Source organism: Gadus macrocephalus, chromosome 15 (assembly GCF_031168955.1).
Source record: "Gadus macrocephalus chromosome 15, ASM3116895v1".
Taxonomy (NCBI): domain Eukaryota; kingdom Metazoa; phylum Chordata; class Actinopteri; order Gadiformes; family Gadidae; genus Gadus; species Gadus macrocephalus.
The window spans coordinates 5,189,479-5,216,350 of record NC_082396.1 but is presented as its reverse complement, the minus strand read 5'-3'; the positions used below and the strand labels follow the sequence as shown (position 1 = coordinate 5,216,350).

At 51.4% G+C, this 26,872-nt stretch overlaps 1 protein-coding gene across 5 annotated transcripts in view; it reads left to right on the top strand.

Moving 5' to 3' along the window:
* lyst (lysosomal trafficking regulator) overlaps positions 1–26,872 on the top strand; it is a 67,693-nt gene that overhangs the window by 17,090 nt on the left and 23,731 nt on the right. For all 5 annotated transcript variants that reach the window (XM_060073558.1, XM_060073559.1, XM_060073557.1 and 2 more), the window contains 23 exons: positions 2,048–3,002; positions 3,481–3,642; positions 7,439–7,601; positions 9,817–10,046; positions 10,593–10,659; positions 10,965–11,074; positions 12,047–12,416; positions 12,550–12,709; positions 14,181–14,354; positions 14,724–14,884; positions 15,413–15,603; positions 15,973–16,218; positions 16,769–16,942; positions 18,224–18,373; positions 18,592–18,729; positions 19,301–19,499; positions 19,875–20,003; positions 20,684–21,356; positions 21,863–22,043; positions 22,940–23,109; positions 23,705–23,935; positions 26,054–26,220; positions 26,667–26,819. In XM_060073558.1, the coding sequence (XP_059929541.1) occupies positions 2,048–3,002; positions 3,481–3,642; positions 7,439–7,601; positions 9,817–10,046; positions 10,593–10,659; positions 10,965–11,074; positions 12,047–12,416; positions 12,550–12,709; positions 14,181–14,354; positions 14,724–14,884; positions 15,413–15,603; positions 15,973–16,218; positions 16,769–16,942; positions 18,224–18,373; positions 18,592–18,729; positions 19,301–19,499; positions 19,875–20,003; positions 20,684–21,356; positions 21,863–22,043; positions 22,940–23,109; positions 23,705–23,935; positions 26,054–26,220; positions 26,667–26,819 (5,354 nt within the window). The remainder of the gene's footprint in view (positions 1–2,047; positions 3,003–3,480; positions 3,643–7,438; positions 7,602–9,816; positions 10,047–10,592; positions 10,660–10,964; positions 11,075–12,046; positions 12,417–12,549; positions 12,710–14,180; positions 14,355–14,723; positions 14,885–15,412; positions 15,604–15,972; positions 16,219–16,768; positions 16,943–18,223; positions 18,374–18,591; positions 18,730–19,300; positions 19,500–19,874; positions 20,004–20,683; positions 21,357–21,862; positions 22,044–22,939; positions 23,110–23,704; positions 23,936–26,053; positions 26,221–26,666; positions 26,820–26,872) is intronic.

Sequence of the window (26,872 nt, the reverse complement as noted above, 5' to 3'; positions counted from 1 at the left end):
TCGGCGGTTTGTGATGCTAGCTTGTTGTTTGGGATGTTAGATGTTGAATCGATTTATCGGCGGTTTCGGTGTTCATTGTCAGCGGGGCTAAGAAGGCCTTTTGCGTTGCTCTTCCATGAGCATCCTTACTGTACCGACAGCAATATATAGATCGTTTCTCTTTCTTCTGAAAAATGTACTTATTGTTAGTCGCTTTGGTTGAAACAGCTGCTAAATGCCCTCAAAATGCCCTAGATGCCATGTTAAACCGCAGGAGTTCAGTTCAACCGTCTCTTTCTCATCCAGCTAATCTGTTTAGCATAAGTCCAAGTTGCTTCCGAATGAACCACAGTCGGATCGTCAGCAGAGCCGGCTCTGGCCTGTTGAATGTGGTATTGGGTGCGCGGTGCGCCTCAGTGCTGCGCTCTGACAATGAAGCAAATATGATGAGCCAACCCGGAGTCAAGAGAGTTAATCCGCTCTGTCACGGCCAGTCATCAGATCTGCCTGCCGGCCTGCGTCACCGGCTGCTAACTGCTCGTGCCTTTCAATTATTTATCACAGCCCTCTGTGGGTGAGACGTAAGGTCAGGGACTGTTTGGGACTGGGATATTACCCACAGTGGACCACGGTGTGGACGGCCGCAAAAGGCCCACCAGTGTTTACTGCTTAGAGCCGAGCGGTCTACCTTCAAAGACTACTAATTATTAATTTAATCATTTTAATAATGTTAAGTTGATTGAGGTCTGGTTGAGAGTTCCTCTTGACGAGGCGCTGGTAATTATTGGTCGACTTGAGATGATGATTACATCTAAATGTTCAGCCCTCAGACTGCCCAGATCTGGAATGCTAATCCCTTCATTGTTAAATTTGTGTTATGATTAGAGTGGCTGGTTTGTTTAACAAAATCTTTTTAAAATGAGTATTAAAAAATGCACTCTCCCCTCTCTGTTTTGTAATCCAACAAGAAAAGAGAAATATGATGTAATTATATGACTATATCTGTCGGGCCCTATTTCTGTGCCTGCACTCGTTTCACATGACTGGAGTCTTCCACAAGGCTAAGCATACCTTTTGCTAAAGCGAGTGAGATAGTCACATGTTTGGGTAGGGGAGGGGTTTCAGGGAGGCCTTAAAGGAGGGGTCAGATTTGTTCTGTTGGAGCTTACTCCGGCTGGTTTCTCCATATTGCTCAATGCTTACCCTAGTTTTTATTATATGAGTATTAGAGGTTGTGTTACATTTAATCGAATGAAGTCCCAACCGCTTTCCTCGCCCACTTTGAAACGTAATTACTAAGGGAGGCTTCTGAAATGGAGGAATGAGTTGAGATTGAAACGACAACGAGGAAGATTAGTATTTGTGAAAAATTAAGTGAATGGAAAAATGTGTAACAGACCTCTACATCCTAGATATCCAGCTAATGGGAATGCGTAGGAAAGAGGTCGATTCTGATCTATCTCATGGTCTGATGGGCATGCCCCAACCATGGTCGGATCAAATCGAATCACGTCAGTTGTTGTTTATCAACTGATTATGTCCGTTCTTTTTCTGGATCTGCTTTTCGGCTGGTTGTGAACTAAATTAATAAGTAAGTCCTCCTGCGAGCTATCCCTCCTCCAGACCCCCCTCTGCCTCTGCATTATCCTCGTCTGTTTGGGATCGGGCATCCATTACTCCTGTCTGAGTCACGTGTCACTCTGTCCTACCGCAGGGTGTTCAGAGACCTCTTCATCACCTGTCTGAGTCCTGCGTCACTCTGTCCTACCGTAGGGTGATCAGAGACCTCTTCATCACCTGTCTGAGTCCTGTGTCACTGTGTCCTACCGTAGGGTGATCTGGGACCTCTTCATCACCTGTCTGAGTCACGTGTCACTGTGTCCTACCGTAGGGTGATCCGGGACCTCTTCATCACCTGTCTGAGTCACGTGTCACTGTGTCCTACCGTAGGGTGATCCGGGACCTCTTCATCACCTGTCTGAGTCATGTGTCACTGTGTCCTACCGTAGGGTGATCCGGGACCTCTTCATCACCTGTCTGAGTCACGTGTCACTGTGTCCTACCGTAGGGTGATCCGGGACCTCTTCATCAGCTGCAACGGCCTCAGCCAGATCACGGAGCTCATCCACCTGGACCAGACGCGCTCCTGGGCGCTGAAGGTGTTCGAGACGCTGATCCTGGGGGTCGGGGGCCAGCCCGCCGACGGGGCGCTGCAGGAGCTGGAGAGCGATGCCGGCGCCCAGGAGAGGGACTCTGTCCTGGGCCCCGCGGAGGACCCGGGGTCCCAGGGCGGGGGCACCGGCGAGGGCCCCCAGAGCCTCAGCAAGTTCTACGAGGGCCTGAAGGAGGCGTGCCCCCGGCGGCGGAACCGCGGGGGACCCGGGCCCGGGCGCGGCCTGGCGGAGACCCACCTCAACACCATCAACCTGTTCCTGTGCGTGGCGTTCCTCTGCGTCAGCAAGGAGGCGGACTCGGACCGCGACTCGGCCAACGACTCGGAGGACACGTCGGGCTACGACAGCACGGCCAGCGAGCCGCTGGGGGGCCGGCTGCCCTGCCTGTCCCCCGACAGCGTGGCCCTGCCCTCCAAGGAGCAGGTGCGGCAGGCGGCCGACGTGTGGTCGGTGTGCCGCCGGATCTACCTGGCCAGCCCCGCCTTCCAGCGGCAGTTCTTCCGGCTGGGGGGCCTGGAGGTGTGCTCCCGCCTCATGGCCCTGGTCATCCAGAAGCTCACCTGCAAGAGCAAGGACGGCCGGGGCAAGAAGAAGAGGGAGGGCAAGGGCAAGGCCAGCCCGCCGCACCAGGGGTCCCCGGCGCTGTCGGTGACGGGCCCCGCCGCCGCCACCGCCGCGCCGGACCCGGGGGAGACGGCGGCGGCTCCGGACGGGACCAGGGACCCGGCCAGGAAGCTGGAGGAGGAGTGGCCCCTACAGAGCATCCGTCTGCTGGAGGCCCTGCTGGCCATCTGTCTGCACAGCTCCAGCCCAGCGCTGCAGAGGACGGAGCCCGAGATGTCCTTCCAGGTAGGCCCGGGTCTAGGGTGTTAGCTGGGCCTGTACATGGTGCTGTTACGTCGACTCCATTTTGTATGGGAGCAGAGAAATGTTATCGGTGGTAATGTGTTTTGGTCGTTAGTTTAGTTATTCATCGTGAATTGCTTTGTCATTATGGGGAGAATTTGATTAAGAAGCGCTTTTTTTTCCGTAATGAAAGGAAGAACAGCGTTTGTCCGACTAAGTGCATATCGACCATCCGATCGACCAGAACTCACAGCCTTAAATGTAGCATTAATTCAACTCCTATTACTAAATGCCGGGAGTATCGCCAACAAAGCCCCCTGTGCCGCATTCTGATGCACAAGCCCTATACCTAATGTTGTGAACGATGATTCTATGATAGCATTGACTCTGATACCATAGCCCAAATCATAATACAGTTGTTAACGACTTTCAGTTACAAACTTTGAATAAAAACGTTTTTTCCATCCTCCCCCTTCCACAGCTCCAGTCGGTGGAAGAGACGCTGTGCGAGGTGAGGGACCAGCTCTCGCGCTCCGGCGTGGTGAACTCCGACCTGGCCGTGCCCCTGTTCGACTCCCTGCTGCGCGTGGCGCTGGCCCGGGTGTCCTCCTGCCCCGACGGCCCCGAGGAGAAACCAGACAGGGTGAGCCTTCCCTGGGGACCCAGCCGCCCCTTCCACCCGGGGCTGACCCCATGGAGCAGTGGCGGACTCTGAGTGTTTGAATGGCAGGGGCGAAAAATAAAAAGGGCACATTCTTGCTCTAGAGGGCACATCGTCATAATTGATTGTATGAAGGGGCACAAGAGGGCAACCATTAATTTTTTTCACATGTAAAGGGCAGCCAATAAGGCACTTTCTCTCGTATTCACCACTCTAGAAGGCACTTTTTCAACCATGGAGGCACTGTAAGGGCATTAAGAGGGCACTCATTGAGGCACGTTATCGAATTTTCTTATCTAGAGGGCTCATCATCATAATTTATTGTATGAAGGGGCACCTGAGGGCACCCAATAATCTTTTTCACATATAATTATAATAATACATTTGTATTCTTGTTAAGTGTGAGCATTGATGTTTTTCTGACAATGCCCGTAGGTCGGCGATGACGCGATTCCCATTCCGACCTTCCACCTCCAACCATTAACGAACGCAGCATCACACCGTGCATGTTTGAGACGTTCTTTGTGAAGTGTCATGAGATAGTATCGGATCGGCACAAAGACTTGCGTATTCGCCGAAACCCGATACTGTATTTTAGGTACAGTATCGGAGGAATTTCCGATACTGGCATCGGTATCAGAACAACTCTCGGGTCGGTGCACGTGATCGACGTGTACTTTGCACCATCGCCGCCCACGTTAATAAGATTAAACTTTAATTTTCCATTCAGCGGACGCCCTAATTAGGTCTGCTTAAGTAGATTTTGCTGTTCTCAGGGCGGAAGATGTTCCACTCCACGTACACATTAATTGGGTCTGTGGATGGTCCTTCACACACACACACACAGTTATAACCGGACGGTTGTAATCAAATAACACCGTCGTTGAAATACCACATGTTGCGTGATAAGATGCTCACACAACCGTGATGGGGATTCGCCTACACAGGAGCGCCATGCTCTGCCTGTGTTTACAGTACCCCATATTGGTAAATGGACTGCATCTATATAGCGCAGTGGCCACTCAAAGGGCTTTACAATATTCACCCATTCATGCACACATTCACACACCGACAGAGGTGTCAACCGTGCCAGCTCGTCGGGAGCAGTCAGGGTGAGGCGTCTTGCTCAGGGACACCTCAACACTCTAGCTAGGCAGAGCCGGGGATTGAACTAGCAACCTCTCGGTTACCAGCCAACCTGCTCAACCTCCTGAGCCACAGCTCACCTGGGCAGATTGTTCGTTATCAGGAAATTGTTTGATTGTTTGTGAGCATGAAACCCCCAGGATGTTACCTCATCATGCTAGCCATCAAAAAACCAAAAAGAAAATGCTAAAGAATGGCGTGCCCCAGGGATCTGTTCTAGCTCCAATCTGCTTCAACATCTATACCTCGGATTTACCAAAAACAAGCAGCAAAAAATACACCTATGCAGACGACATCGCACTCCTAACTACCGGAACTTCCTTTAGCTCACTAAATGACACCTTAACTGATGATCTTACTAATCTGAACAAATACTTTATCAACTGGCGACTGAAAATGAATGAAACCAAAACTGTCAGCAGCACCTTCCATCTTGCCAACCGACTAGCCAACATCCAACTAGAAGTCAAATGTGCAGGAAACATCATCCCATTTGAAAAGTCACCAAAATACTTGGGTGTTACTCTGGATAGAACCCTAACCTATAAACAACACCTCCAGCAAGTCAGAGCCAAGGTGGAAGCAAGAAACTGCCTCATTCACCGTCTCTGCGGAACCTCGTGGGGAGCAAGTTTCCCTGTACTCCGGACTGCTACTCTAGCACTGGCCTACTCAACAGCAGAATACTGTGCACCTATTTGGTGCAAATCCACTCACACCTCCAAGCTTGACTCAGCCCTCAACCACAGCATGCGGATAGTTTCAGGATGCATAAAATCTACACCAACCTCATACTTACCAATCCTCAGCGGAATCCCACCACCAGCAATCCGTCGTGAAGCAGCCTGCCTTAACCTTGCACAGAGAGCTCAACGCAGAGCCAGCCACCTACTCCACCACGACATCAACTCAAACGACCCACCACCACGCCTACCGTCGAGGGAACCAATCTCTGCAAGACTCCGGGGCCTGCTGCATGAGGCAAATGGCCAGGCAAATACATCGAAACGCCGTCCACAAGGCCTGCACGACACAACCTCAACCGAAAATCCTGGGTACGACTTAACAGATGCCGGACAGGACATGGACGCTTCAGAGCCAACATGCACAGGATGAACCTTTGTGATGCCCCTGACTGCCCCTGTGGAGCCCCAGAGCAAACGGCTGATCACATCATAAACGACTGCACCAAGTACCAGTGCCCTGGTCTCCAGGCACTGTCTACCCTGAACAGTGAAGCACTGGCATGGCTAGAGGACACAAGCTTAGTCATTTAACAGTATTGAGATGTACTTTGTGACATACGAATATATATATATATATATGCTATCTTGCACGTGGGCCGTCCGTGGACGTGAACACGAAGGCTTAGTGAAGAAGGCGGGGCCAATGACAGGAGTCGGAGACAAACAATTGGCGTGTGGGCTGATGGCCTCGAAATGTTTGAACAGCGCTGCCTCCTGACAACTGGTTCCTAACTGGTTCCTTCAGCGTTAGAGTCTGGCGACGAGTTCTCCTGTTTTAGAACCGTTTAGAACCTCCTATAGACGTTCTACGTTCAGGTTCATAGGTACCACTCGTTTTCAGACAGGGTTTAAGGGAGTGGAACCCATGTTCCTTGAGATTGGAGATATTATTGAAATTAGTAGTAATGGTAAGTAATGGTGCAGTAGTTATGGTTTGTCCCACTTCTTCAAGTGCCGTTTTATTTCAATTCTCAAAAATGCCGGTCTGGCTGAACCTTGTTTCGACATTGGCATATTAAGCGTCTTGCGTAATAGATTCACAAGCTTCATGGATGCTTAGCTTTTGTATAAAGTGTGCCTTAGCTCTGCATAATACTTTAAACTGCTCCTGAAGCCATGTTGTAGACTGAAAACTTTGTGAAAGGTAATTTCTTGCAATGGGATATTTACTCTCTTACTCTTTTAAAATGTAAAATAATCACCATGGTTAGTGTGTGTGTGTGTGTGTGTGTGTGTGTGTGTGTGTGTGTGTGTGTGTGTGTGTGTGTGTGTGTGTGTGTGTGTGTGTGTGTGTGTGTGTGTGTGTGGACCTCGATGACACAGCAAGGAACTGGCTTGTTCGAGCTCCTTGCAAGTCAGCTGATATCGGTCTGATGACCAGAAATCTTGCACTTTCTTTCGGCCGGTCATTCCGACTCTGCGCTTGGAGTTGAATTGGCGCTCCTTGTTAGGCTCAGAGCTCGTTCGGGATCAAGTTTCCACCGTTTATTCATCAAAGATAGTCTACTCTAAGCTAGCACATGTCTGATTTATTCGGAGAACGTTGGGGTAAGACGACTGTTGAATAAACTGTTGATCCAACAGGGAAAGATTGTGTATTCTAGATTTGTCATGGAGTATGTACTTGGGTTTCTTCCTTGGTCGTCACCATCCCGTTGTTTCTCTCTCTCCCCCTCCCTTTTTTCTCTCTCCGTCTCTCTCTCATGCTCCTTGCATTTCACCCCCACCCTTCTCTCACACTTGCTCCTTCCCTCTCTCTCTCTCTCTCTGTCCCTCTCTCTCTGTCTCTCCGTCTCTCTCTATCCCTCTCTCTCTCCTTCTGTCTCTCTATCTCTCTCTCCCTCTCTGTCTCTCTCTCTGTTTCTCTGTCTGCTGTCCGCCTCCAGAAGCTGCAGGTGCCGGTGGAGAGTGTGGCCCCAGCGGGGGACCTGTGTGAGGAGGTAGAGGAGGCGCAGGGCTGCCACGGCGGCAAGGCGGCGGGGGAGGAAGAGGAGGGCTACGACGCCGACAGCGAGAGTAACCCTGACGACATGGCCAAACAGGAAGAAGGTAGTTCCTCTTATGGCTGCTGCTGCTGCGCGCGCGCGCACGCACGCGCGCACACACACACACACACACACACACACACACACACACACACACACACACACACACACACACACACACACACACACACACACACACACACACACACACACACACACAGAAATAGAGAAACACACACACACAGAAATAGAGAAACACACACACACACACACACACAGATAGAGAGACACACACACACAGATAGAGAGACACACACATATACATACCCATAGCACATGCACACACGCGGTGTCTTGTTCAGTCACACTGAATAATGCTAATGAATGGAGGGAGGCTCTTCTGTTACAGGCAGACTTAGCGTCAGCTTGAACGGATCAAGCGACGTTCAGATCCCTGGGAACTCGTACGGTCTGGGAACTGTGGGTTGATGTTGTTGCTGTTGAGCTGCCAGTCTGACTGCAACGTCTCATTTTCTGCCTCGGTTTCTCTGACTTCCCCGGGACTGTTTTTAGCCTAGACTGGAAATATAGTGTCACTGCATGGTCGTACTCACTCATATCCACCCACGGTTTACTCGAAGGCTACTCTTGGGCTGTCTGGCGGTGACGGATTGAGAGGTCCCGTGTTTATCTAACCCTCCGACAGCGAGGGATTGACCCAGGGGGAAAGACGAGCGTGCATCTCTGCCAACCGTCGAAATAACCCAACTGTACCCCTGACCCTGGCTCTGGCTCTCTACCCCAAACTAAATAGGAATGGGATTTTGGGGTTAAGACAGACAACTTGACTCTAAGTCTAACCTGGGAATGACTATGTACATCTCATGTCGAGCGAAACAAAATAGTTTCCCGTAATCCGTAATTTTTGCATTTTCATCCCTCCAGAATGTAGTCATTGTATTCGCCTCTCCGTGATGTAAGCCAAGTTCCCCTCATGAGCCGAGTCTTGTGACTTAGTGTAGTATTCTGCGCGTGTGACACACACACACACACACACACACAGGCACGCACACACTCACGGTCACTCAGCTCTACTGCCTGCAGGGTCTCACTCACTCACTCACACACACGCTCGCACACACATGCGCACACACACGCACACACACAGACACACACACACACACACACACACAGACACACACACACACACACACACACACACACACACACAGACACACACACACACACACAGACACACACACACACACACACACACACAGACACACACACACACACACACACACACACAGACACACACACACACACACAGACACACACACACACACACACACACCACCTGCCATTTGGGTGGTTCTCATTTGAAAGTATTATTTCCTTGGCTCCTATTGGAGTTCAGCGGGGATTGATTAAATAGCGGGCTGCTTTTTGGTTGCGTGTGCATTCTGTTGCTGCACTCTGCCTCAGAAACAGCTGAATAATACATAGCTTTCTCATTTCTCTCCCTTTTTATTGTGTGGGATGAGTGGAAGATAGATTTGATTTCTCGTCTTTCTGGGTTTGCTTACGTATTACTTATTTCTTCCTAAAATAAATGTAGTATCAGAACTCGATCAGTCTGATGATCAATCAGTTTGTCTCGGAGCGAATCGAATCAACTGATACTGTGTACAACTCGTAAAGCTTTCTCGAATATGGTCCGTCCCCCAGAATAACGAGTGCAGATGAATGTTGGCAATTTGAAGAACATTTCTTAGTTGTACGTATTTACTTATTTACTGAAAGCCGAGAGAGAGAGAGATTAATTATAAGGGGAGGGATGGTGGAAGTCTCAGAGAGGTTGCCCTGCTCTGCTGTAAATCACAGCATAGGGAGGACGGGGGGACGGGGGACGGGGGGCAGGGAGACAGGTCGTGTGTGTGTACGGGGAAGGGGTGACTCCCATGCTGCCGCTCTAAAGGCTCCCAATCATTCACTTTTATGAGCTGCCTCCAACAAGATGAAGGTCTGGAGTAGGACTGCATTAAGCGCGGGCTTGTCCCTGAATAGATGCAGCTCTTTAAGTAACTCTGTGCCTCCGTGCACTATGAGTGTGTGTGTGTGTGTGTGTGTGTGTGTATGTAAGTGTGCGCGTACGACCGTACGTTTGTCTGTGTGCCAACGTGCGTGAAAGTGTGCGTGCTTTGAGGCTTGTTTGATCCAGGTACCACTGAGCACATTGCAGTAGTTTACTGTATTTTATCCCCCCCCCCAAAACCCAGGAGCAGAGGCGGAGTCGGCGGCGGTGCGCGAGGGGGCTCTCCGCGGGCTGGCGGAGGCCCCGGGGCCCGGGCTGGGCCAGGGCGCGCTGCTGTTCCCTGAGATCTGCAGCATGGAGCTGCAGCTGCTGGCGGGGGGGGCCCCGGACCTGGAGGTCCTGGGACACGTGTTCCACAGCCTGCTGGACACCGTGCACGCCAACCGCCACAATGCCACCTTGCTCTACGACCAGGTCCGGACACGGGACGCCCCCTCCGGCCCTGTCTGTCTGTCTGTCTGTCTGTCTGTCTGTCTGTCTGTCTGTCTGTCTGTCTGTCTGTCTGTCTCACTCTGTCTGTCTCTGTCTGTCTCTGTCTGTCGCTCTCACTCTGTCACTTACTCTGTATTTCTCTCTCTCTCTCTCTCTCTCTGTCTCTGTCTCTGTCTCTCTGTCTCTCTGTCTCTCTGTGTCTCTGTCTCTCTCTCTCTGTCCCTGCTTCTATGTCTCTTCCTCTCTCTCTGTTCCATCTCCTTTTCTTTCTCCTTCCTCGTCCTCCTTAATCCTCCTCCCTCCCCTCCTCCTTCCTCTCCTCACTCTCCTCCTCCGTCTCCTCCTCCTTCCTCTCCTCACTCTCCTCCTCCTCCTCCTTCCTCTTCTCCCTCTCCTCCTCCCTCTCCTCCTCCTCCTCCTCCCTCTCCTCCTCCTCCTCCCTCTCCCCCTCTCTATGTTTTGCTGCTGTTCTCCATCTCTAGGCCATCCTGTTCTCTGACTCTCTCTTGTGTTACCGCTCCCTTACAGAAGGGAGTCAAGACCATTCTGTCTGGCTTCCACAAGGTCCTCACCCAAACGGATCCCTCCTTCAAAGGTTTGTCGCTGTGGTTGGCACTGGTGTTTATCGTCGTTTTAATTGTAGTGAAACATTTTTGAATTCCCTCTCCAATATTCTTACGTTATTCACAATTTACTATTTCAACCGCCAACATTTTACACATTTTCGTTCCTCTTCAAAAGATGTGTGTTATTTTTGACTCCCTGGAACACAGCACTTCACATCAACCCGGGGGTCTCCATGTTGCCGGCGTGGCTGCGCCCCTGTGGTTTTGTTGGCTGTCTCGCTGCAGCGTTTAAGCCACGCGATGTCTGTAATCTTCTCTTTATGTCTTTATCCAGATTGCCAGGTTGTGCTGGTGGAGCTGTTGGTTGCCATGGTGAGCCAGCGCATTACAGCCGACGAGCTGGCCCTGCTCATACGCCTCTTCCTGGAGAAGACCGCTCCCATTGTAAGTCTCAAGCCTCGTCACGTTGATCGTTTACAAAAGACACCATTTTACTTTTTCACACGAAAAAAAACAAAAAACATTTTACTTTTTTTTTCAAATACATTTACATTTACATTCAGGGCATTTAGCAGACGCTTTTATCCAAAGCGACTTCGATAAGTACAATTGTAGGAACAAAGAGAAACCACAGCATGTTGCTGTCATTACAGTAAGGATGTTCGCAGAACAAAGAGCCAAGCACTAACAATTGCTAGGTCAACCCGTTCCTTGGGTTTAGTCCGTGATCTGTGTTTCCAGGCGTGGATGTATATGTACGATGCGTTGCGGTATTCTCCCTGGCTTGTTGTAGCCCAGTCATCAACACCCTCGCCCTCTGGGGCTCCACCAAATCCATTCCCAATTATCACCCATGTACCAACAGCCAGTGTGATGTAGCGGGTGACTGCCACCTGTTAACTGGAAAGTGAAACTGGGGCCTTTATGACTAAAAGGTCCACATTGTGAACTCCTGTGTTTATCCCCAACGCTCTTCCTTGTTAGTAGTTGTTGTCCGAGACGATGGACTGTAGGAAACAGTGTGAGTGTTTTATCAAGAAAAGTGCTGTGAGGTTTATGCCCGCCGTGGCGTGAGTTATGACATGACATCCGAGCTTCTATTAGAGGGTCCTTCTGCATTGTGACACTGGTCTGCTAATGAGGCCCCAGAAGTCACTGACTGGGCATGCTTGCTGCACCCGCTCGCACGCGCGCACAGCCACGTACACACTCACTCACACACTCATGCCGCGTGTGCATGAGACCAAAACATGATATTCTAATCATCAATCAACTGGTAAATGCCTTATTGATGATATTCATTATTAATTTTTTTATATATATTTTTTTTATATATTTGTATTTTTTTCTAAAATATATGTATATATTTTTGGGAATTTTACTCAATCTCCCTGCACTACCACTTCCCTCCCCCAGGACATCTTACTGAATGGAATCCTGCAGATCGTGGAGGCCAACATGGACCTGGAGCCCCTTCATTTCCTCTCCTTCCCCATCGTCCTGGGGGCCCCTACCACCGCGGGGGCCTCCCCGGGCCCCCGGCAGAACGGCAGCGCTGGCGGGGGGGGGGGCAAGGGCGTGGGGCTGCTCTGGAAGGGCAAGCTGTCTCCCCGCAGAGACGGCGACGCCGATCCCAGGACCGGCCACGTGCGGTCCTCCCCCTGGCACGCCGCCCCCCTCCACCTGCCCCTGGTGGGGCAGAACTGCTGGCCCCACATGGCCAGTGGCTTCAGCGCCTCCATGTGGCTGAGGCTGACGGAGGCGGAGGCGGAGGAGAAGGGCAAAGGTGAGACAAACGGCGGAACCGCTGTGAGATTTGATTTCACTGAATTCCCGCCAGGGATGAGTACAGTATTTTGCGTTTTGTCTTTTTGTTTTGCGTCGGTTTTGACGGCTTCTTCCTCTTAACCACCACCTAGCTGAGGCGGGGAAGGCCCCGGCGCCCGAGGCCCACCGCGGCAACCCTCCGGCGGGCCAGAGAGCGCTTGACGAGGGTCTGGTCCACGTTCTGTCCATGGGCTCCAAGGCCCTGATGCTTCAGGTGTGGGCCGACTTCTGCACGGGGTCGCTGACGTTCAGGTGAGCGCCCGGAATCTTTTGGGGATTTGGCTGTTTGTTTTCCATAAAATTTGTTGACTGAAGACTTCAATGAGTACAGGAACATGGCCAGAAGTGTGTTTTAAAGGGGTGATATTGTGCCAGCATGTGTGAGTAGGATTAGCCATTATAAGCCGTTAATAATCTGCCGTTTCCTGTGTTTTAGTGACATCACTAGTGGCCGTGTCCACCTAGATGTATGCTTGATGGATCAGTCCACCAGCCTTCCCATTGGACTGTAGCAAATGTTGCTTAGCTCTCCGTCACACATCTAGTTGGACACTCCCACTTGTGACGTCACACAGGAAAAGGCAGATTTGCAAAGGCATTGATCACACTCACACCTGGTGGCTTAATATCACCTCTTTTAAATGGAAGTCGAAACCGAGGCTGAACTGAACTCATCACCAAGATGATGATGATGATGAATGGCTTGCATTAGAGGTAGCCACAGTGTCTGTTCAGACCTCACCAGAATGTGTTTAATACTTGGGTGGCTTAGTTTGATCTTTACACTTCCATAGTGTATTTCTCAATGTGACTCGTAACACAGAAATTAAGGCCCAATTCCATTTCTACCCCTTACCCCTTCCCCTTACCCCTCCCCCTTGTTTTGAAGGGGTAAGGGGAAGGGGTGAGGGGTAGAAAGTATTTTACCCCTTACCCCTTCCCCTTCAAAACATTGGGCCTTAGGCCCAATCCCATTTCTACCCCTTACCCCTTCAAAACAAGGGGGAGGGGTAAGGGTGCACTCACACTAGGCCATCTGGCCGTGGCCGTGGCCGTTTTCACACCTAACCGTGCTAAAATCTGCCAGTGTGAGTGTGGCCAGTCTGGCCAGGCCAGGCCAATTTGGACACTTGGGAGAGGTGTGCTGCTACGGTACGGGCCGCTACGGTACAGATGCTAATGAGCCAACACGCGCACACGCACGGCTACGCAACCTGAGCTGGATGACGTATAGTCCATGCGACGACCACGGACATAATAAAGGCGACGAGCCTTCTTTCCCATTAAACGGTAAACATATATCCAAATAAGCAACAGACTCGGCAAAGTGCGAACTGTGTTCTCTGTGTTGTTGTCCATTGTTGTTAGAACTCTGACTAGCAGCAGACTTCATTATGGTCCATGCAGCGGACGCTTGGTGATGACGTGTTACTTACGACGTGATGACGTATGTACAAGAGCCTACCGTGGCCAGGCCACAGATGCGACGGCCAACGGCCACGGCCAGATGGCCTAGTGTGAGTGCAGGCCAGAGAGCAATGGGGCCATTTGAGCACGGTTAGGTGTGAAAACGGCCAACGGCCACGGCCAGATGGCCTAGTGTGAGTGCACCCTAAGGGGTAGAAATGGGATTGGGCCTAAGCCTCTTCCAATGGCTTCAACTGTGTTGGCTCTCAATGCATTCTTGATCCTAAAACCCAACCCATAACCCCGGTCCTCCCAGGATCTGCATCGACCCCAACGACGAGATCAAGGCCGGGCTGTTGGCCCAGGCGGAGTCGGGGCCGGGCCTGTTGGTCCCGGGCCGCTGGCAGCACCTGGGTCTGACGTACAGCCAGCAGCCGGAGGGCAAGAAGAGCATCCAGGGCCGCATGGTGGTCTGGGTGTGTGGGATCCGGTGAGGAGACGCTCTCTGCACATACTAACAGCACACTGCCAACCATCCATTATTATTACCCGTGTTAATGCTGTTTGTCCCGTTCATTCTGATGGTCTTTACTTTAGCATCTATTTTAGCATCTATTTTTGTTTTCCTTAGCACTACTTTGTATTTTTATTGGATTGTATTGCACCCTGATCCTGATTATATCCACTCCTGAACTTTTCTAACCAAACTAAGTAAGACGTTGTTTCAAGCGTGAACACACACTGAACACACGTCGCAAGCAGCAATGTAACAAAAACGCTCGTTTGACGCACACACAACGAATCAAAGGCACGCAAGCGACCTCAACGCGCCCTTGTGAACTCCCCTCGCTGCTTGCAGGAAGTCGGACGTGTCCCTGGACTACACGCTCCCCAGGAAGTCCAGCCTGTCCTCAGACAGCAACAAGACCTTCTGCATGCTGGGCCACAGCCTGCTGTCCTCGGAGGAGCCGCTCCGGCCGGGGGTCCGCTGGAACCTGGGCACCGTGCTGCTCTTCAACGGTGCGTTGGGGGGGGGTTGGGGGGGGGGGTGGAGGATAAGCAGGTCCCCTGGGGAGGGGTTGTCTCAGCCGGGGTGGGAGTCTCTAGTCTCTGCGCTGGGCCCTGGGGTTGGGTTGGGGTGAGGTGGGGTGGGGGTGTTGCTGGTGGGTGGGGGTCTAATCCACCCTCCGTTGTAATCCCCCTCTCAGGGCGGTGTGTGTAAATACCTCCGAAGCCCCATCTGCTCTGATCCTCTTAAGAAATGTATTTCATGCTCACTCCTTTGTACACCCTGGTGGCAAACAGGGCTCCGTAGGTGCACTTTTTTAAATGTGCGTTCGTTCCACTTGTGCTATTACATAAATAATATTGTTTCAAATACATCTGTTTATCAGTTCGATTTTTGTATTGGTATCTTAATAGAATACAGAAGAACTTATCTGAGATATTACCTCAGATAAGTACTTAAAACTCAGGCTTTGAGGGTGATAATAGTTTTCAGCATATCGGTTAAAGCAATAACCCGTACTTTGTCATATCGTTCTCCAGGTTCGAGGATCGGCTCTGAAGAGGCCTTCTACCTGTACGCTAGCGGGCCTGACCTCACCTCCATCATGCCCTGCAAGTACGGCAAGCCCAGCAGGACATTCTCCAAGTACGTGACTCAGGAGGGCCTGAAGTGCGACCACGTCCGAGAGCTGCTGATGAAGAGCAAGGACGTGGACACCTCGGCACTCGTCGTGAGTAGTTAAAACCAGATATTCCTTTTCCCATTTGTTCTTTATGTTTCACGGTGGTTTGAAAAATCCACCGAGGTGGATATAGAAACCTTCCAAATAGTGCTCCATCATTCCGGTACTTTTCTAATTTTAAACTAAATATTTAATTGCCCATTTGTTCTTTATATATCACTGTGTTCCAAAAAAAGGTGGATTTAGAGAGAAAGGCTTTTTCGGGTTCTTTCCCAAACACACTCCATCATTCCGGTCAGCCCTTCGCCTCAGCTCATCGCTCTTCAGCTATGACTCCCTCCAGCTGTACCATCCATCATCCCCCCCCCTTCTCCATGGCCTAACCGCGTCTCAACTCGCCTCTTGTGTCTCGTACAGGAGAGCCTGGCGGTGGTTTACACCCCCAGCAGTCCCCGGGTGTACACCATCTACGAGCCGGTGATCAGGCTGAAGGGCCAGGCCAAGACGGTCGTCACCCAGCGGCCGTTCAGCTCCAAGGAGGTGCAGAGCTCCACGCTGGAGGCCCCGGCGCTGCAAGCCCTGCTGCCCATCGAGCCCCAGGGCCTGCAGAACGTACTGCACAAGATCGGAGGCACGGCTACCTTCGTCTTCCTCTTCGCCCAGGTACGGTTCACGCAGGACAGGGGCCGTGTTGGAGTCGCAGTGCGAGAGATGGAGCTCGTCCCAGTCAGTAGGCGGGAGACTGTTGGAATACATAAAGCTCCATTACAGTGTTCTGTCCACTCTGCCTGGCTGTGACACTGTTTAAAGACGGGCTGGGTGGCGTGAGTGGGAGGGGTTTTTCTTCTCTTCATTTTTAAGATTCTTGTAAATAAAGAGAGAGGTATGGTCAGTTGTAGGACGCGGTGTTATTGATGTGTTATTGATCAGTATTGAAATGCATGTGGATCCTTGTTGACTACAGATAAGTCCATGTCATTTGGAGCTAAGAGCGAGTGGAACTGTTACACATTGTGACTATCAATACGGAGGAAATGACCTTAACCACAAAACAAAATAGCACAAATTATGGAAATATAACGTGTGTGTGTGTGTGTGTGTGTGTGTGTGTGTGTGTGTGTGTGTGTGTGTGTGTGTGTGTGTGTGTGTGTGTGTGTGTGTGTGTGTGTGTGTGTGTGTGTGTGTGTGTGTGTGTGTGTGTGTGCGCGTGCAGTCCGTAGAGCTGAGTGACTGCGAGCAGACCCAGGCCCTGGCGTTGCAGGTGCTGCTCTCGCTGGCCAAGTACAACCAGCACCGCATCCACGAGATGGACTGTTGCCACGGATACTCCATGATCCACCAGGTCCTCATTAAAGCCAAGTGCATCGTGGGATACCACATGTTGAAAGTACGTCTCATTGCTTGCGCACTCTGCGCCCTCTGTGGGACAGAGAGGGCTACAAATGCTAGATTCCCTGTGCAAGACCAGAGAAATCATTGCTGGTAACGCAGTAACGCACTTCAACTGCAGTTATTTGCCATTTTGCTGTAAATATATTGTCTTTTTATGAAGTGAGCACATTTCTGTTAGACATGCACTTTAAGTATTGCTTCAGCTGGATCACTGGTTCAGGTATGAAGGGTTCCGGCACATGTCTAAAACGTGTCTGTTTTTATAAAGAGTGTAACACAGCTTACTAGAGGGATAAACAACCAACTGGACTGTAATATTACTTACAAGGACAAGGCGGGATACGACAACGATTTAGCACCTACGTAACTCAGCCTACACTAGCAGGCTGATCAATACTGACCTGCTGGCTCGGGGGGGCATAACCAGTCCCCGCTCTGCCCAGAGTTATGACGTCTCCGCTGAGCTGTCTCAGGGACCGTATCGACTCCCCACCGACCTCGTCACAGATTTAAGGCAACGTTACAACACACACGTCAGTGAGTCTATTTCTGGAACGGATGCAGCCTCGCTGGACTCTAATCTGTTTCAGTGATGTGTTCGAGCGGTCCGGGGTACTGTGAGATACAGCCGCTGAATCCCAATTCAATGTATTCAATTTTATTTGGACACCCCTTAATCACAGGTGCAGTCTCATAGGGCCATATATTCATGACACCCCCCTGACCTTAGACCCCCAGAGGGCAAGAATAAAATCTCCCTTAAAGGTTGTATCGATGTTGGGTGACGTCACTTCTGTTTGTATTTGAAGCGAGATCCCAAACAAACAGAGCCAGCTCGCTTCCTCCCTTCCGTGTTTTCGTGGATCCAGTAAAAACGATCATCTCTGTGGGACAGAGAGGGCTACAAATGTTAGATTCCAAAACCCCAAAACACCCACCCCTTGTCGGTAATTAGTTGGAATACTATTTATTTTGGTTTTGAGAAGTTGGTAGCGCCATTTGTTTTTGTGCACGATCTCGGGGCATAGGCTGCCTACAGAGACGGCCCGCTTATGGGGCGGGCAGCTAGCGGCTCGTGAGGTAAGATCAGATGAATGTGATCATTTATGTTCCGGCCTAGCATCGCTGGTGCAACCTTTAATTAGCGAGGAGGATATCTTGCGGAGGAGCGTAGAGTGGGGGATCCCTCCTTCCAGGGAGGGCCAGGGGTCCAATGGGGGGGGGGGGTCTCCATGCAGGCGTCCCCCTCGGTGGTTGACGTGTGCGTTGGTTTCAGACCCTGCTGGATGGCTGCTGCAGTGGGCCCGTCCTCACCCTGGGGGAGGACGGGCAGTTCCGCCTGGACCTCGAGTCCGCCGCCGTGGTGCAGGACATTCAGCTGCTCTCGGAGGTCCTGCTGGACTGGAAGATCTGGGCCAAGGCGGAGGTAGGCCACCACCAGAGCTCTGTTGTGGTCAGGGTTTATCATTCCCCTGATGAGATACAGGCACAATGCCGAATGACGTAGAAGCACGAAAATAACAAAGGAGGAACGCACTGATCGTAAATATATTGATTATTGCGTGGCAAAATATGGAGTGGTTGACTGACCCGGGGGTCTGGGCTGTGACTGACCCGGGGTCTGTGCTGTGTGTGTGGGTGCAGGCGGGCGTGTGGGAGACCCTGCTAGCCGCCCTGGAGATCCTGATCCGGGTGCACCACCCGCAGCAGGTCTTCAACATCCGACAGTTCCTCAAGGCGCAGGTGGTGCACCGCTTCCTGCTCACCTGCCAGGTCCTACAGGTGAGATGCACTCTGGGTAATGGAGTTCATTGTAGATAGTTTACACTGAGGTTGGGACAATGTCCAGTAAATCATCAGCCTTTATCTGGAGACTGTACAACTGTCTCAATTTAAGAAAAAATTGTTGCCGCTCTCTTTAATAATCGTCCTTCACTACTTAAGGACGTGCGAAGATGACATAATCAACACATCATTAATAACAAATAATTTCGAATGAATAAAGATGACTGATAATAAGCACCCAGGCAGGACTGTCATGTTTATTCTCTCTTTATCAAGCTTGTAGACCGACAAGGGTTTAAATCAATAGCAATCCCACGCTCACAGGGGCGCTCACGTTGCAAACACCGTATCCTCTGATAAGGCGCTCGCCGTTCAGCCGGCGCCCTGCGGTGAGCCCAGTCACGCCGTTTCCTGTCCCCCACAGCGACGTGACGACGGTGTGTGTGTGTGTGTGTGTGTGTGTGTGTGTGTGTGTGTGTGTGTGTGTGTGTGTGTGTGTGTGTGTGTGTGTGTGTGTGTGTGTGTGTGTGTGTGTGTGTGTGTGTGTGTTCTGCTCCTCCTCTCCCAGGAGAACCGGGACCAGTACCTCACCGCCATCCCCCAGGAGGTGTGCCTCTCCTTCGTCAAGATCATCCAGGAGGTGCTGGGCTCCCCCCCCGACCTGGACCTGCTCAAGCTGGTCTACAACTTCCTGCTGGCCGTGCACCCGCCCACCAACACCTACGTGTGCCACACCCCCACCAGCTTCTACTTCTCCCTGCACATCGGTGAGGTCATCACACTCCGCCCCCCCCCCCCCCCCCCATCCCAGATATCAATAAGACTTATTTCTGATAGCTTTATTGTGTGTGTGTGTGTGTGTGTGTGTGTGTGTGCGCGTGTGTGTGACTGTGTGTGTCTCTGTGTGTGTGTTTGGGTGCGTGTGCGTGTGTTTGGGCATACGCGTGTGTGTTTGTGCGTGCTCATGTGTGCCTGTCTCTGTATGTGGGTGCGCGGGTGTGCTTATCCATGTGTGTGTGTGTGTTTGGGTGCGTGTGTTTGGATATACGCGTGTGTGTTTGTGCGTGCTCGTATGTGCCTGTCTCTGTATGTGGGTGCGCTTGTGTGCTTATCCATGTGTGTGTGTGTGTGTGTGTCCTCAGACGGTAAGCTGTACCGGGAGAAGGTGCAGTCCATCATGTACCTGAGACACTCCCACAGCGGGGGGAAGTCGGCCAGCAGCTCTGTCTTCTCCCTCTCCCCCACCGTGTTCCCGGACCTCCACCCAGAAGGTAGGGCCCTCCACCGCACCGCCCGACGCCACGGCCCTGAAGACCCCCGGAGGAGCCCAGGAGGACTATATCTGTAGTTTGGAAGAGATGGAATAGAATCGAATTATTCCTTTATCGTCATTACAGTAGCAGTCCTAACGTTCACGCATATCAAACGGCAGTTAAAAATAAAAGAACAAAAGTCCAAACCAGACTATTTTTAAAGGCTGATGATATAAATAGAATATTGATTTGGTAAAGCGTCCGTCGCAGTTCTCTGTGAAGACAGTCCTGGATCCCCCTCTGCTAGGGGGGCACAGAGTTCCTGGAGGACTCTGTGTCCTTAAAGACCTCCCTGTGTCATTTGAGGATTGTAGGACGTGGTTTACCCTTGTGATGTGTGTGTGTGTGTGTGTGTGTGTGTGTGTGTGTGTGTGTGTGTGTGTGTGTGTGTGTGTGTGTGTGTGTGTGTGTGTGTGTGTGTGTGTGTGTGTGTGTGTGTGTGTGTGTGTGTGTGTGTGAGAAGCATGACTCCAAAACCACACACAAGCACGCATGCACATGATGCCTCCCTCTGTTTGAGATCTCAGATTAGGTCTTAACCAGAGTCGTCAGTCTCCTCAGTTGTCCCTCTCGGCTCCCTCTAAAGGAGCCCGAGTCCCTATGGTACTGACGTCTGGTCTCTGTCTGTCTGTCTCCAGGCCAGCCGGCGGCCTCTTCCTCCGAGCCCTCCACAGACGACCACTTCCTGCGGCCCCCCAGTCTGACGCCGTCCCCGCACCCCTCCCCGGCCGCCAGTCGCCGGCGAGCCCCTAGCCCCGCCCCCCCCCCTGGAGAGGTTGGCGGCGAGGCCCCGCCCCCACAGGGGGCTCTGGGCAGCACGGAGACCCTGACGAGGGGCGGCGGCGGCGGCGGCGGCGGAGACGAGGCGCTCCTCAGCAGCTGCGACTCGGCCAAGACCATCTGCGAGTCGCGGGAGTCCGGGGGGGACGGGCGGGTGCCCTCCCCCCGCCCGCCCTCCATCAGCGTGGAGGACCCCGACGAGGAGCTGGAGTCCCTGGCGGAGGGCAGCGTGGGCGGCGCCGAGTCGGAGGACCGCTTCGACTCGCCGGGGGGCGAGGAGGCGCCGCGGCGGCCCGACAGCCTGAAGGGCATCCAGTCCTTCCAGCGGAGCCACAGCAACCTGGCCAGCCTGGGCCTGGCCTTCCCCGCCGCCGCCGCCGCCGTCAACGGCTCGCTGGCCGTGGGCCGCTGGCCCGCCGCCGCCGCCGTCGGGGCGGCCGCCGAGCGCGGCTCGCTGCCCGAGGACTGGGAGAGCTACACCTACTCCCCCGGGTACGAGAGGATGCACAGCAAGTCGGAGGAGGACGACAGGTGAGCCACGCCCACGCCCACGCCCACGCCGGGCGGTGTTGTCTCGAGCCGTGTCTCACGCGGGTTTGGTCGAGGAACCGGGTCATGTCCCGGTATGACTCGTGATAGGGCTCGGCCCTATCACGAGTTGGTATGTAGTAATCACTGGCAGCCTGTTGTGAAAGGCTAGCTTCATTTAGGTCTGGTTGCTTCCCCAGTAATGCAAAGAAAGGTCATTTGCTGGAAGGAAATCTTTTCTGGGACCGAGCGTCTCAGTGAGAGCCGGCTACACCTCTGTGTGCAGATTTGTATTCTACAATGGAATAATGTTTAGCTGAGATTGATCTGACCTGTGACAGCCTGTGAGGGGCTTTGGGTGGTTGGGTGTTACTAGATCGCCCTACCCTCCATTATCTCATCTATCATGGTGTTGAGTGTTCACCGACATCTTAGAAGTATTAAGTGTGTGTGTGTGTGTGTGTGTGCCCGCCTGCCTGCCTGAACTGTGCCGTATGTGTGCCGACCAGGTCCACCACGGAGGACTGCCTGGTGCTGATCTGCTGCGGGCTGTACGACCTCCTGCGGGGGCTGCTCCTGCTGCTGCCCGACCTCATGCTGGAGGAGGTGATGGACAAGCTGATCCAGCCCGAGGCGCTCATCGTGCTGGTCAACCACCCCTCTCCCCTCATCCAGCAGGGGGTCATGAAGGTACGCCTCCAGCCCCTCCAGCCCCACACTGAGCTCTGACGCGAGGCCGGTGTGCCCCCCCCTGGCTTTGGCGAGTTGGAGTGAACGAACGAAATGGCAAAACATCGGGCCGGGGAATGCGTTAATTAAATCGAGACAGACAAGGAGCGACGCGCTAGTGTTTCTGATATCCGTCGCGTTCTGTCTTGAAAGGTGACGTTTTTTTGCGTGGCGGGGCTTTTGTTGACAAGCGTGTTATCAAAGGGAGCAGGCAGAGAGAGCGAAACGAATGACGATGAGGAGCTGGAGGCTCCCAACAGGACGATATCCCCTGGAGCGATCGAGTGCTAGACCAGTGCTGTGACAGGAAATTAGGAAAGCAACATGATAAGGGAAGAGGGTGTGAAAAGAATCTGGTGCTCAGCGATACTAACACGCAGGGGGTGAGTTAAGGGCAGTGGAGAGGATGGTGTTTAGAGGTGTCTTGGCAGGAGGTAGTGGGGAGGAGAGGATCCAACCTAATATCGCTTACTCCATGTGAGTGATATTGGGTTTTTCTCCCCGTTCCGTCCCGTCCCGTCCCGTCCCGTCCTGGCAGGTATCCTTCAGTCTTGAACCTCTACCTGCTCCTTAATAGCTTGCATCTGAAACCAATGCAAGTCACCATGGATAAAAAAAACTCTAAATATGAAATGGTAAAAAGAATATGAAGCAATCTCTTTTATCCTACTTAGTCATTCATCAATGCAGTAATTCAGTGATTCCACCAGTCCCGCCTGTGTGTGTGTGTGTGTGTGTGTGTGTGTGTGTGTGTGTGTGTGTGTGTGTGTGTGTGTGTGTGTGTGTGTGTGTGTGTGTGTGTGTGTGTGTGTGTGTGTGTGTCTCCCCTCGTTGAACCACTGTTTCCCTATCTGCAGCTGCTGGACGCGTACTTCACCAGAGCCTCCAAGGAGCAGAAGGAGAAGTTCCTGAAGAACCACGGCTTCTCCCTGCTGGCCAACCAGCTGTACCTGCACCAGGGCAGCCAGGGCCTGCTGGAGTGCTTCCTGGAGATGCTGTTCGGCCGGCCCGTGAGCCTGGAGGAGGGGTGAGTCGGAGCCACACGCCGCATACACGCTAACAACCGATGGGATGGTTCCTCAGGGGTGTTGATCTTAGGTTGTGGAGCGGACGGGTTTTGATCCAGATGCATAACGTCGTTCATCAGCTCTTTGCTCGAGGCCGCCTGCTGTAGGCAGACTTTAGAGGTTGGAGTTGGATTCCTGAAACTTCCGGATTGGGATTTTACTGCTCGATTTTGACGAAGTTTGTTATTTATTATATTCTTTATTCTATATTCTATATTCTTTACACTTGAATTGACTTTGTTCATACATGGAGGTAACATAAAATGAAAAAAAGCATGGACAAACCAGAAAGTCAAAGTATAAGGCATACATTTCTGTCATAATTCATTCTCTAAGCTATTCTAATAGTTTAGAGAATCTAAAGGCTACCTCTCTATCTATCTATCTATATATACCTATATACTGTATCTATCGATAGATTGAGAGATAGATAGATATCTATATCTATCGATATCGATATATACAGTATATCAACATCGATAGATAGATATGAACGTGCAGCGACATGGCCTAACCCTTTCTTTGAACTAAAAGTGTTGTGTCATCTGTCCCCAGCCTGGACCTGGAGGACATGGAGGGCATCTCCCCCTTCAGGAAGCGCTGCATCATCCCCATGCTGGGGCTGATCGAGAACTCCCTGTACGAGAACGCCCTGCTGCACAACCTGCTGTGCATGCTGCTGCAGCTGCTCAACGCCTGCCCCAAGCTGGCCGACATCCTGCTGGACCACGGCCTCCTCTACGTGCTCTTCAACACGCTGTCCACCCTCAACGGCATGGAGAGCGGGTACGCCTGCCCCCTAGAGGCTTGTGTGTGTTTTCAGTCTCTCTGCAAATCGGCTCATTGAAAACGATTGCGACGCAACAAGAGATGTTTCCTCTGTTTAAACAGGCGGGAACGGGTGGTACGTGAGACGTACGACTCATGTACAACCCTTCCGCTGGAAGTGGTCGCTACGTTCGATCTACATGGACAAGAATTAGGGTGTTATCTAGAAAGAATCTCTTGCAGGAACTCATAAGACACCGGTCGTCAGCCAATAGAAAGCAAGCGGGCGTCGTATACAAATGTATCGTAAACGACAACATGCTTTTCCTTCTTTTCTTACAATTCTAAAACTCCTTGACCGTGACCATTATTAAACAGGATTTGCGGCTTTATCCAAACCAGCATGAACTGGTACCAGGGTTCGTACGGTCATGAAAAACCTGGAAAAGTCATGGAATTTTAAAATGGTTATTTCCAGGCCTGGAAAAGTGCTTGAAAAAAATAAAGTCCCAAAAGTTGTGGAAAAGTCATGGAAATTTTTTTATTCATATTTTCTTGTCGTTCATTTACGCTGAGTTTTAAATCATGAATATGCCTTTAAATGAAATACGCTCAAAGTATAGGCACGCGCTGAAACTAAAACATACGCAACTGAAACGTTTGTTGGCCATAGCAACAGTATCTGAGGGAAGCCAAAATTATTCAAAATGCCAGGGAAGTGTAGGTTCAGCAATGCTTGGTTGCGAAATGAGAAATATATGTCATGGGTTTCATCCGACAAAGACCCGGGCCGAGCTAAATGTAGGTTATGTGGTGACAAAACGTTTGACATATCTAACATGGGAGAGGCGGCATTAACGAGCCATGCGAAAGGCACTAAACACCAGAGCGCTGCTGCTAGCGGAAGTATGCGTGTGACCCCCCTTATCTGTGATGTTGTTTTATAAAGCTGTTTAAATGTGAAATTGTTTTGGTTGATTAATGGTCAAAGAGTTAGTTGCCAACTGTTCTGTTACATTTTGCACTAGAAAAGGGAAATCAATGTTTGCACTAGCTGGATGCTTCTGCATCCTAAAGCTCTTATTGATGTCAGTGCTGTGAATGCAACCTGTTCATTCTTTAAATCAAACTATTGTCTCTCAATCATTTGTGTCATTTAATGTATACAGTATGCCTCCGAATTCCCATTGTTAGTTTTAATACTACATTTTATCACTTTTGCACGTTAACACCGAGATTTCACAAAATTTTTGGTCATGGAAATTTGGTTTAAAGTCATGGAAAAGTCATGGAAAAGTCATGGAAATCCATTGGTCCAAAAGTGTATGAACCCTGTGGTACACTGCGTTCGGTTCCATTCCGTCCGTTCTCTGAGATTGTGCAAACCGGGTATCTGATACAAACCTGAAACCTGTGTGTGTGGTGGTGGTGGTGAGCGCAGTGGGCCTTTTGTGTCAACACATCGTTCTTGTGTCGAGATACAATTGAAATTCATAAGCGGTTGTACAAGGTAAATATTTATCTTGTTTAAACAGGGCCAAGGTCCGTTAGGGCCAAGGTCCGTTAGGGCCTTCGAAAAGGCTTTGATTAAAGCTGCGTCAACGATGTGTTTCAAATGAGCCAATGTGACATGTTTTACCATTTGCATATTCCTACTGATTGCTTGGTTTCCCTTGAATGCTTGAGGCTTTGACGTCAGCCTACAAGTAGTAGTTATTGTAGTACCCAAACCTATCTTTTACCTGTGTACTGTGATATTTACATATTACATTTACATTAAGGGCATTTGGCAGATGATTTTGTCCAAATCAACTTACAACAGTTCATACACAAATTCACACACCGACGGCGGAGTCATCCACGCAAAGATCTTCGGGAGTAGTTAGGGTGAGGGGTCTTGCTCAGGGACACCTCGGCACTCTTAACTAGCAACCTTCCGGTTACAAGTCAACCCGCTTTACCTCCTGAGCTAAGCCAACCCCTATAGCTTAGCTATAATCGTCAAATGTGGCATAATTCAGCCTTAAATCTACAACTTGCTTCCCCTTCACACGCAGGGATCACACCTAAGTCAGTCGCCCTCTGAACCCCCCCCCCCCCGTCTTAACCTCCCCCTGACCTTTGACCCCGCCCCAGGATCCCCCTCAACGACTACAAGCTGCTGGTGTGTGACATCCAGCAGCTTCTGGTGGCCGTCACCATCCACTCCTGCAGCTCCTCCGGCTCCCAGTACTTCCGCATCATCGAGGACCTCATCAGCCTGCTGGGCTTCATGCAGACCAGCAAGATGCGCCGCACGCAGGGTAAGAGCCCGGGGGTCCGGGGGCGGGGGGGGGGGGGGGGTCCGCGCAGGTCTCTCTGGAGGGGTCGTCACGTTAAGCTTACCTGATCGTATCTGGGGGAACGTGTCGGCGTGTATCACGGGCGTTGAAAACCGCAATGCGTCATGTCATTGCTTGCTTGCCATGAGGGGGGGAACTTTTGAAGTGTTCCGACGCATCGGCCCCCGAGACGAGGGTGAGAGAGAGCAGGAAACTGTGTTTGGGAAACGGTGTGTGTGCGGCACTCGTTACCGTGCACTTCCTTTCTGGCCCGGCGATATATTGTTGTTCCTCTTTCTTCTGACAAAACATATTTATTGTAAGTCGCTTTGGATAAAAGCCTCTGCTAAATGCCCTAAATGTTAATATACATAAATGTACATTTACAAATGTAAATATAAACGTACCTTTTACACGCTTCCCTGCAGAGATGGCCGTGGCCCTCCAGTTCCGGGTGCTGCAGTCGGCGATAGAGTTCATCCGGACCACCGCCAACCAGGACCCCCAGAAGCTGAGCAGCTCCATGAACCTGCCCAGCTCCCCGCACCAGGCCATCCACCCCAAGCGCAAGAGCATCAGTGGTGAGTGAACACGTGAAGGAACACGCAAATCCCCACCTTACTCTACGCTCAGT